This window comes from Rhinopithecus bieti, unplaced genomic scaffold (genome assembly GCF_001698545.2).
Source record: "Rhinopithecus bieti isolate Rb0 unplaced genomic scaffold, ASM169854v2 scaffold_9693, whole genome shotgun sequence".
In the NCBI taxonomy this organism is placed as follows: Eukaryota; Metazoa; Chordata; class Mammalia; order Primates; family Cercopithecidae; genus Rhinopithecus; species Rhinopithecus bieti.
Window position 1 is genome coordinate 145,729 of NW_016806178.1, and position 11,454 is coordinate 157,182.

The window sequence follows — 11,454 nt, forward strand, 5'->3', positions numbered from 1 at the left end:
ACAATACAAAAAAAAAAAAAAAAAGGATGCTCATCATGTATATAATATATATATTTGTGTTTCTTCTTTTGTGAATACCCAGTTCGTGTTTTTTTAATTGGGTAGTGCTTATAGGTTTCAGTGCTCTTCGTATACTAGGGATATTAATCCTTTTTTAAATATATAGCAAACATTTTCTCCTTTTTTCCTTTTCTTTGTATTGCAGGCCGTTTTGGATCATTACGGAAGTTTGTATAGATTTTTTAAATGTAATCAAACCTATCATTTTTTAATGATTTCTGACTTTTGTGTCATCTTTTGGAATGCTTCTCTGCTCCAAAGAACACAATTCCTCTTGCTGCCACCAGTGGATACTCAGGTTATGAGTTCAACGGGGTATCCACTGTGGAGCAGAGAAGGGATCCACATCCAAGGAAGCATGGTTAGAGCACAGCAGAGACAGCAAGAGTGTGACGTCAGACAGACCCTGCTTCCAGTTCCAGCCCTGGCCCCACTAGCTAAGCTGTGTGCTTTCACGCAAGAGGTTTACTTTCTCTGAGTGTGCTTCCTCACCTGCAAAAGACCTTTCCCCTGACCACCATAACTCCCAGGCAAGTTTAGATGCCAAATCTAGAAGGAACATGGGGGACCATTTTTAACTGAAAGTCCTTGTGAAACTGCTGGGAAATAGCCCCACTGCAGTCAAATAACCTGCCTAAATGACAGATCCGGGCAGTCAGGCACCCTGCCTCCCCGCCTAGCCCCTCTCCAGTTGGTGTGACTTTTCAGATGCAGGGTCCTTCTGGAGGGCAGAATTGGGCTCAGCTCCTCAGCCCTCCCAGACTGCTGGAGGAGAGGGGTGGCAAGGGAGGAGTGGATAGAAGAGTTTGTTTCCATCTCTCTCCCCACCAGAACCAAGTTAAGCTCCCTCTTCAGGAGCTGAATTCAAGGATCATTAACTCCCTGTTGTTCCTACCTCCTCCTCTCATCCTAGCCCTTCCCTCCAGCACATGGATCCAAAAATGCCCTGAGTGATGGGCAGTCCTAGTTCCCCTGCAACATCTGCTGGCTAATCCTGGCCTGTTGAGGGCAAGGCTGCCTGTCTGGTTGGATAAGGGCGCTTGAGTTAGCAGCTTCCAAGCTTGCCAGGCTCAGTGGAGCAGCTGAGAGTGCTGAGCTTTGGAATCAGGCAGGTTTCCGTGCTCATAGCCCAGCCTCCCATCCACTGGCTATGTGGCCTTGGGCAGGTAAACTGGCCAAACCCCTGCCTGGAAAAGCTGCCTGCTTATCTCTGCACCCTAGTAGTGTTGGGTGGGTTAAGTGAGAGTGAGCCTTAGAAGCTGATGGTGAGCATCCAGCTCTGCTCCCAGCCAAGAGGAGACATGAATTCCCTCCCCAGGGCTCACCACACCCCTACAGATGGGTTTGTGCCACCTGAGACTGATGGGAGGGTGCCCCATCACCCCCAGTTCACTACCCCTCTTGTAACCCAGTATGTGCATTTTCTGTTCCCTCATCAATCCTCCAGTGCAGGCCAGGGGTAACAGATGGGTTGAGGACATTGGTTCTGATGCAGGACATCTCTAAGGGAAGCCTGCAGATTCCCATCCAGACGTGGGAATAAAAAGGGGATAGCGGGAGGTTAGCAGCCCTGGACCACCAACCCCATCCTGGCCTCACCCTTGGCCCCAGGCCTCCCTGGCCCTGGGCTCAGCCTGCCCAGCGGGCACATGCCTGCAGGCCTCACCAGGAGGCGCCAGCCTGGCAGTTGGCCTCATGCCCAGAACTGAAGCACAAGCAGTTCTCGCCAAACTTCCTGCAAGCTTTATTCTCAGAAGGGAAGGCTGTCCCTGAGGGGAGGTGCAGGGGAGGTAGAGGAGGAGCCGGTGTGACTCCTGGCCGGGTCTGCAAATGCCTAGTTGGGCTCTGGGGCTGCCAGGGAGCCAGTAAGAGCCCTTGGACAATGGTCTTGCTCCTGGGCCCTCACTTGTATGGCCCTAGGGAGCTCATGACAGGCCCTGTGCCCTCACACCACAGGGAATCCATCTAGGAACATGAATCACCCCTCCCAGCCTCACTGCAGGAACTTCAGAGACAGTAACCACCAGAAAGCCTGAATCACAAACCATTCCAGACATTCCCATTGGCCAGGTGGGAAAACCAAGGCTCAGAGAGGTGGTGCAGAGAGGTAGGGCCAGAGCTGAGCTGAAACCTAGGTCTTTTTTTTTTTTTTTTTTTCTTTATGGAGTCTCACTCACTCTATCGCCAGGGCTGGAGTGCAATCTTGGCTCACTGCAACCTCCGCCTCCCAGGTTCAAGCAATTCTTCTGCCTCAGCCTCCCGAGTAGCTGGGGTTACAGCCTCATGCCACCATGCCTGGCTTATTTTTGTATTTTTAATAAAAATGGGGTTTCACCATGTTGGCTAGGCTGGTCTCGAACTCCCAACCTCAAGTGATTCGCCTGCCTCGGCCTCCCAAAGTGCTGGGATTACAGGCGTGAGCCACCAGCCCGGCCAAGTTGAAACCCAGGTCTTTTGCCCCGAGGCTGCCAGCTTTGCTCCTGCACCACTAAACCAGGAGAGCAAGGCTGCTGGGGAGTGGGGGGTCATGGTGGCGTGCGTGAGGGTGGATATGGGAGGAAGTTGCCTACCCAGGAGGGCAGGGAGCAGCACTCTGGCTGCTCCCCCTCCCTCACCTCCAGGCAGGGGCATCTTCCGCTCCCCTCATTCTCCCCTGACAGGAGAATGGGGGAGAGGAGGAGGGGCAACCCTCATCAACACCTCTGCAGATGGTGACAGGCCCTGCTGGGTCCTGGAAGAGGGTGGGGGTGGCCTCCTCAGTCAGAGGATGGAGAGGAGGGTCTCTCTCTGCGGGACTGGCACTTCTGATCTGGGGGGCATGTAGTCTCACCTCCTAATTAGCCATCTTGCTAGGCAAGGACCACAGCCTGCACCAGGCAAGCCAAGGGAAGCGGGGGAGCAAGGCACAGGGACAACAGTTCTGGGGCGACATCCAGGGAGGAACGGTCCAGGCAGAGGAAACAGCTAGGGTAGAGGCAGGGAGGCAGGAGGGAGCATGGTGGGTGTGAGAGACAGCCAGGAGGCCAGTGTGGCTGGAGCGGAGTGACCCACAGGGCCCGTGGGACAAGATGAGGTCAGTTTTCTGGGCCAGCTCCTGGAGGGCCCCACAGGCCATTGCAAGGCTCTGAGAGAAGCAGAAAGCTACTGCAGGGCTCTGAGCAGAGAAGAGAGAGGATCTGGGTCCAATCTGTAAAGGCTCACTCTGGCCGCTGTGTGAGATTGGATGGGGTGGAGGCAGAGCCGGAGAGGAAACAGAACTCCATCAGAGACGAGTCAGGACATGCAGGTGTCTGGGACCTGACTGAAGGAGTCAGAGTTCAGATATGGTTTGAAGGTGGAGCTGACAGGATGTGCTGAGGAACTGGATAAGGGATGTAGAGGGAGAGAGGGAAGAATCAGGAAGGACTCCAAGATGTGGGGCTTGAACAACTAGAACAACAGCATCGCCATTAACTCATTAATGAATTGGGGCAGACAGCAGGAGGAGGGGTTTGAAGAGGAGTCAAGAGCTCGTTAGCTTTGAGAGGCCAGTAGACCACCAAGGGGAGCAGTTGAGGGGGTGTGTGGCTCCGACTGGTGGGCACCCCATGCTATCGTGAGAAATGGATGAAATATTCCTGAAACTCCTCGGGGCAGAGCAGAGCCTCAGGCACTGTGCCCTTTTCTTTCCCTCTGCCTGAGGCTTCCAGGAGCCAGCAGGGGTGGGCCTGTGCCGGGGACCCCCAGGCTCAAGGTAGGAGCAGAGCAGGCTCCAGATAGGCCGGTCCAAGCCCTCATCTCCCCACTGGTGACTCTCAGAGCATGGCTGGCTTTGGGGCCCAGCACGGTGAGGGACAGAGCTGGTTTAAACCTGGCTCTCCTGACACTCAGTGCTCCTCAGGAACCAGCCGTTCTGAGCCAGGGACCCAGCCTGCCAAGGCTGCCACCAAAACCAGAGCCCATCCAGGGCCCAAGTCCTTGCTTCTGTCTAGGCCTCAATCTCCCCTCTATGTAATAGGACATTGTTCTCAACCCCACCCCACCAGGGCCTGCCCTGGAATGCAGGGTCTGACAGGCTGAGCTTTCCAGAGATGAGGAACAGCCCGGAAGTGGCCCCTCAGGGCCCTGCCTCCACCCTGAGGAGGTCCATTGCTCCTCTCCCAGGGCCAGGAGTGACCCTCTATGGCCCCTCATATCAGCTGGAGGGACAAAGGCCTCCTACCATGGGAGGCCTATCAAGGGTTAATCTAGGTCAGATTAACTGGGAGTGGAAAGTCAGCCAGCCGACCAGTGGAGGACCAGGACCAGGGAGGACGAGAACACCCCTGAGCCACAGCAGCCCTATGGCCACACTCCTCCCCACCCCACAGCCCTTATATGCCCAGCTCTGCCATCTTCCCTGAGTCCCCACTGCTTCCCCAGTCAAAATGAGCCACCTCTGGGCCTTGGAAAGCTCTGCCCCTTCCCGTTTGCTGCCTTTGCTCCAGTGTTCTGCTCCTGGCCTGTCCTCCCTGACTCCACTCCTGCACCTTCTTTCAACCCTTTAAGGCCTCCTCCTTCCTGCTGTCTTCCCTGACTGCCTCAGCCACCCAGAGCTCTGTCTCCTCTCGGCAACTCTCATCACAATGGTCCTTTGGGCCGTGAATCCATGAATTACTAAACTGCTGAGTCCCTGCTTGAGGCAACTGGCGTAGGAGGCCCCTTGTATGGGCAGGCACCTCTTCCTCCCCAGTCCGCAAGGTTCCTGGGTAGAAGACAGGTGGGGCATCTGGGACAGATGCACGAATTCACCTCCACGTGCACTGAGTGCCCCCAAGGACGTGGAGAAACTTTGTCAGCTGTAAAGTGCTGTGCACAGGAGGGACCTGAGGTGATGGGTGGGCTGAGGTGAGGTTACAGGATAGACTGAAGAAGGTGGCCCACTGTTAGAACTGCAAGAGCAGGTGGGATTTAGGAATTACAGATGAGGGCACCTGTGAAAGCCAAGGCTTAGAAGTGGGACCGGACTTGAAAGGTAAGGTGGCCTGTCTCATCCTGCAGGAAAGGTAGGATCCAGGGCTGGGGGAGAGGCTGAAAGTCACTGCAAGAGATGTGGGATGGGAACAGAAGTAGGGAGAAAATGGGGCCAAGGCGACTGCCTTACAGAGTGGGCGGAGGGGTGACAGAGGGAGGCAGGCTCTTGATGGGAGCTGTGAGGGGCTAGATGCTAGAGGGTGGCAGTGAAGGGAGGTGCTGCAGCAGAAGAGGCCACTCAGGGCCAGGTGCGGTAACTCATGCCTGTAATCCCAGCACTTTGGGAGGCTGAGGCAGGCAGATCACCTGAGGTCAGGAGTTCGAGACCATGGGGAAACCCCATCTCTACTAAAAATAAAAAAATTAGCTGAACGTGGTGGCATTTGCCTGTAATTCCAGCTACTGGGGAGGCTGAGGCAGGAGAATTGCTTGAACCTGGGAGAGGGAGGTTGCAGTGAGCCCAGATGGCACCACTGCACTCCAGCCTGGGCAACAGAGCAAGACTCCATCGCAAAAAAAAAAAAAAAAAAAAAAAAAAAGGCCACTTAGCTCTGGCTTTCCCCACAGAACATTGAAGACCCAGAGGAGCTCCTGGTCGCCTCCCAGAGCACGGAACCTGAGATTGGTCACCTGTCTCCCTCTAACAAGGAGACCATCACGGTCACCCTCCATGGAGCTACCAACCTGCCTGCCTGCAAGGATGGTTCCGAGCCATGGCCCTATGTGGTGGTGTAAGTAGCTGTGTGAGAGTGGGGTCAGGGGATGGGTTGGGCTATGAGCAGAAACCAGGGGACAGCTATTTGGAGTATGAGCACCCAAAGGCCCAGGACTGGGTCATACCCAGAGGGGAAGAGCCACTGTGGGCACTGCCTGGCATCTTCACTGCTGCATGGGAAGCTGCTCACCAGGGCTGGGGAAGGCAGGGTGCCAAGGGGTCCAGAGAGTCACCCCTCCCCACCCCACACCAGCGGGGCAGGGATTGGCCACAGCTCAGCTCCAATGGGGCAGGGCGCTTGTATGCAGAGGCCTGGGCTGGGCTCATGGGCATGATGGTCAGATTGGGGAAGCGGAATATTTGGGGCCTGCCTCTCCTGACTTCTGGGTGCCCCACCCCACCATACCCAGCCCTGGGGTAGGGTCTTCATAACCACCCTCCCCTCCCCTCCTTCTCCAGTCACTTCTATCATGGGGACTCCCATAGTTCTGCGCCTTTAATGCACCCCACACACCCCCTCCAGCCAGCTGCTGTCAGGGTACACACTTCCCCAGCCTGGCGCCAAGGCCTGCCATGCCACATCTATGCCCACCTCACGGGTCTCACTTCTTCCAGAAAGGTGCCAAGTGGCAACACAATCTCCATCCAGCCAACCTTCGCTGGGGACACTAGACATGTGCTCAATCTTTATTATAAAGCACCCTCCAAGTAGCACGTCAACCCTATACCCCTTCTATAGACAGACAGTGGGAGCCTTGGTGGCCTCCCACCAAGCCACCCTATACTTCCCCTCCCCCAATACTAGCACCATTCAGTTCCTGCCAAGAGTCTGTTGCCCACATTTCCTTTTGGGGAGTGCCTGCCCCAGCCCTCTCACCAATGACTGCTGAAATCCTGCCTTCAAAGCCTCCTCCTCCAGGCAGCCACCAGAGTTGAGCTCTCCCTCCTCCGGAGCACCACAGCAATGGTGACCCTGGTCTGAAGTACTTTATATCAATATGGTTTATGCACTCCTCTGGGGCTCCTGAGGACGGATCTCCTCCTCTATTTCCCCCAACAATGCACCCAACATAGGCCTGAGCCCAGACTTAGGGGACAAGGAGTGACTGAGGCCAACACCTGGTTACTATGACAAGTCCCTGCCCCCCCAGCACCCCACTGTGAAAGAGGGATAGAAGCTGTGCTGAGACCAACAGGTGAAACACTTGCCTCAAAAGCCCATTTGTGCCAGCCCAGCTTCTCGGCCCTCCCTCCCCCAGCTCCATTTCCGTGGTGAGGGAAGGACAGGTGGCGGGAGCAGGCTTGGCAGGGAGGCTGTTTCTAGCGGGGAGCTCGCCTTCTCCGCTCAGCTATTTCCATAAACCAATTATCGCCGATCATCTCAGGAGATTGAGGCCCTGACTGTCACCAATCCAGCCTGGGCGGCGGGGCGGCGGGGCGGGGAGCTAGGTGGCCGCGTGGCTCCTAGGCAGGCACCGCGACCCGCGCCATCACCCGGTTGCCATGGGAATGCGCGGCAGGAGCCTAGGCGACCCGAGCCTGGGTGGGGGTAAGAGAGCCCGGCACACCCCTAGTCCTCCGGCGCCCTCCCTGTGGCTGCCGCACGTGGGGCGGGAGAGAGGGTGGGGACAGAGAACGCGGGGAAGCGGGGAGGGGAAAGCACGTCTCTGCACCCCTCTCCAGCTGGGAGCAGCGCCTGGGCCAGGCTGCAGCCTGCGTCCCAGGGCTCCAGAAAGGTGGAGCTGCCACCAGCTCGAGGTGGTGCTAATGAGATGCAAATGAAAGAAGAAGGAAGGGCTTCTGAGAATGAGGGCCCAGCTGTCAGGACCTGAAGGGGGCTTTCAGTGCTGGCCCCTAGCCCCAGGCAGGAACCCCAGAGGGAAGATCCAGATCCTCAGAGGCCGTAGACCCTGGAAAGAATTTTATATCCCTGCACATCTGATTACAAATACACAAGTAACAAAGCACACAATAGGCATAAGAAAGTTCACTAAAGTTTTCGTTTTGTTCATGATGAATACTTCAATGCTTTTTTAAAATATGTATTTATTTGTAAAGACTTCAATGTAAGACCTGCAACTGTAACACCCCTAGAAGAAAACATAGGGGAAAGCCTCTTTCACATTGGTCTTGGCATTTAATCTTTGGATATGACACTGGAAGTACAGGCAACAAAAGCAAAAATAAACAAGTGAGACTGCATCAAACTAAAAAGTTTCTGCACAGCAAAGGGAATAATCTGCAAAACAAAAAGGCCGCCTATGGTATGGGAGAAAATATTTGCAAAGCGTGTATCTGATAAGGAGTTAATATCCAAAATATATGAGTAACTCATACAACTCAACAGCAAAAAGACAAATAACCCAATTTTAAAATGAGAAAAGACCCAAATAGACATTTTCCAACAAAGAAATACAAATGGCCAACAGGCACGTGAAAAGGTGCACATCACTAATCATTAGGGAAATGCAAATCAAAGCCACAAGGAGATATCGCTTCATACCTGGTAGGACGGCTGTTCTCAAAAACACAAGAGATAAGTGTTGGTGAGGGTGTGGAGAAAAGAGAACCTTGTACACTGTTGGTGGGAATGTACAGTAAAAAGGTGCAGCCATTACGGAACACAGCATGGAGGTTCCTCAAAAAATTGAATATAAAACTACCATATGATCCAGCAATCTCACTACTGGGTACATATCCAAAGGAAACAAAATCAGTTACTTGAAAAGATATCTGGCCGGGTGCAGTGGCTCACGCCTGTAATCCCAGCACTTTGAGGGGCCGAGGTGGGTGGATCACAAAGTCAAGAGTTCAAGACCACCCTGGCCAATGTGGTGAAACCCCGTCTCTACTAAAAATACAAAAATTAACCAGACATGGTGGCAGGCACCTGTAATCCCAGCTACTAGGGAGGCTGAGGCAGGAGAATCGCTTGAACCTGGGAGGCGGAGGTTGCAGTGAGCCAAGACTGCGCCACTGCACTCCAGCCTGGGCAACAGAGCGAGACTCCAACTCAAAAAAATAGAGAGGCCAGGCGAGGTGGCTCAAGCCTGTAATCCCAGCACTTTGGGAAGCCGAGGCAGGCGGATCACGAGGTCAGGAGATCGAGACCATCCTGACTAACACGGTGAAACCCCATCTCTACTAAAATACAAAAAGAAATTAGCTGGGGGTCGTGGCGGTCGCCTGTAGTCCTAGCTACTCCGGAGGCTGAGGCAGGAGAGTGGCGTGAACCCAGGAAGCCGAGCTTGCAGTGAGCCGAGATCGCGCCACTGCACTCCAGCCTGGGCAACAGAGCGAGACTCTGTCTCAAAAAAAAAAAAAAAAAAAGAAGAGAAAAAAAGAAAAGAAAAGATATCTGGGCCGGGTGCAGTGGCTCATGCCTGTAATCCCAGAACTTTGGTAGGCGGAGGCAGGTGGATCATCTGAGGTCAAGAGTACCCCTATATTCATTGCAGAATTATTCACAATAGTTAAGATATAGGATCAACCTAAGTATTTGTTGATGAATGAATGGATAAAGAAAATGTCATATATATACACATACATATGTTATATACATATATTTGTATATACTTATGTCGTATACACACATACAATTATATATTGTATACATATATGTCCACATATACACAACACATACACAATGGAATATTATTGTGCCATAAAAGGGAGGACAACCTGCCATTTGTGACAATGCAGATGAGCCTGGAGGACCTTATGCTAAATGAAATAAGCTAGACACAGAAAAACAAATACTGCATAATGTCACTTAACAGAATCTAAGATGAACTCATAGAATGGTGGCTATCACGGGCTGGGGAGGAGGAAAATTAGGAAATGTTGGTTAAAGGATACAAGCTCTCAGTTTTGGGATGAGTAATTCTGGGGATCTAACATGCAGTAGGTGACTCTAGTTAATGATACTGTATTCTGTATTGTGGCTGGGCACAGTGGCTCACGCCTGTGATCCCAGCATTTTGGGAGGCCAAGACAGGTGGATCCCCTGAGGTCAGGAGTTTGAGACCAGCCTGGCCAACATAGTGAAACCCCATCTCTACTAAAAATACAAAAATTAGCTTGGCGTGGTGGTGCACACCTGTAATTCCAGCTACTTGGGAAGCTGAGTCAGGAGAATCACTTGAACCTGAGAGGTGGAGGTTGCAGTGAGCCGAGATTGTGCCAGTGCACTCCAGCCTGGGTGACAGAGTGAAACTCCGTCTGAAAAAAAAGATACTATATTATGTATTTGAAATGTGCTAAGAGTAGATTTTAAGTGTTTTCACCACATACACAAAAGGTAAGAGTGAGGTGATAGATATGTTAATTAATTTGATCATGATAATCACTGCAGAAAGTATATGGGCATCAAATCATCACTTTGTACGTTTTAAATACATATAAATTTTATTTTTATTTGTCAATTTTATCTCAATAAATCTGGGAATATATATATATATATAATTTTACCTTCTTTCCAAGCATTTTTTCTCATCTTTTTGCTGCCCCTGTTTTCTGGTACCCTGAGCTTAGTCTCCTGGCTTAGTTTCCTGCCCTCTGCCATCCCATCTTCTCTCACCTGAGATTGGGGATGGGGATCCTGGGAATCCCTGTCTCAGCCTGAGTTCTGTCCTTCTCTCTGGGTTTTTTGCAACCCCAGCAGACAGGACCACAGTTTCAGGGGTCGGGGCAGGGGGAGTAGTGAAGCACAGACCTGAGAGTGCCCCGGAACTGTTCACTCATTCATCCCCTTAGTGGGGAGCTGAGGAGGATTCAGGCCCAAAGATGATACTTCTCTTGTTTGGGGCATGGCCACTTCACCCCTTAGGAAGGCACCAGGCTTGAGTCCATCTAGTAATAGGCACATCCTCCAGCCAAAACTATTCCAGACCAGCAGGCACTTGGCTCATCTTGTGGGTCAGCCTCTCTTCATCTAAGCCACTGGTTGGCTTCCAATCTGACCCCACTTCTCCACCAATATAGCTTCTCTGTAGTCACCAGTGACCACCATCCCTGACCCTGTATCCAACGGGCATCTCATCTTTCATAATCTCTCAGGTGAAGGAAATAATGTATACAGTGGTCCATTTCCAAGACAAAGTGCCTTAAATCAGCTTAGGTCAGCAAACTACAGAAGAAACAGTATATACTAGGCCCCTGCTTGGATAGCCAATGCCTGCTTTTCGGCACCCTCCCCTACCCCCGCTTAGTTGCCCTCACCAGAACAAGAAGTTTAGTCTAAAATGAAAGTTTATTAGTCTGCAAAATAGCTCGTTTTGTCTGTTTTTATCAGCCTGCCTAGCTACTTAGGTCATAAGTCAAATACTTGAGGCTGGGCATGGTGGCTCACGCTTGTAATCCCAGCACTTTGGGAGGCTGAGGCGGGCAGATCACGAGGTCAGGAGATCGAGCTCATCCTGGCTAACACAGTGAAATCCCATCTCTACTAAAAAATACAAAAAAAAAGGCCGAGTGTGGTGGCGGGCGCCTGTAGTCCCAGCTACTCAGGAGGCTGAGAGGCAGGAGAATGGCGTGAACATGGGAGGTGGAGCTTACGGCGAGCCAAGATCGCGCCGCTGCACTCCAGCCTGGGTGACAGAGTGAGACTCCATCTCAAAAAAAAAAAAAAAAAAAAAAAAAAAAAACCCCTGGGCTAAAAAGGATTCAAACAAAAAGCAGAAAAAAAA

General features: G+C 52.2%; 1 protein-coding gene across 2 annotated transcripts in view; it reads left to right on the forward strand.

Annotated features, from left to right (window-relative positions):
• Positions 1–11,454, forward strand: part of CCDC33 (coiled-coil domain containing 33) — a 103,510-nt gene that overhangs the window by 3,898 nt on the left and 88,158 nt on the right. For both annotated transcript variants that reach the window (XM_017874922.1, XM_017874923.1), the window contains exon 2: positions 5,620–5,783. In XM_017874922.1, coding sequence (XP_017730411.1) covers positions 5,620–5,783 — 164 coding nt within the window. The remainder of the gene's footprint in view (positions 1–5,619; positions 5,784–11,454) is intronic.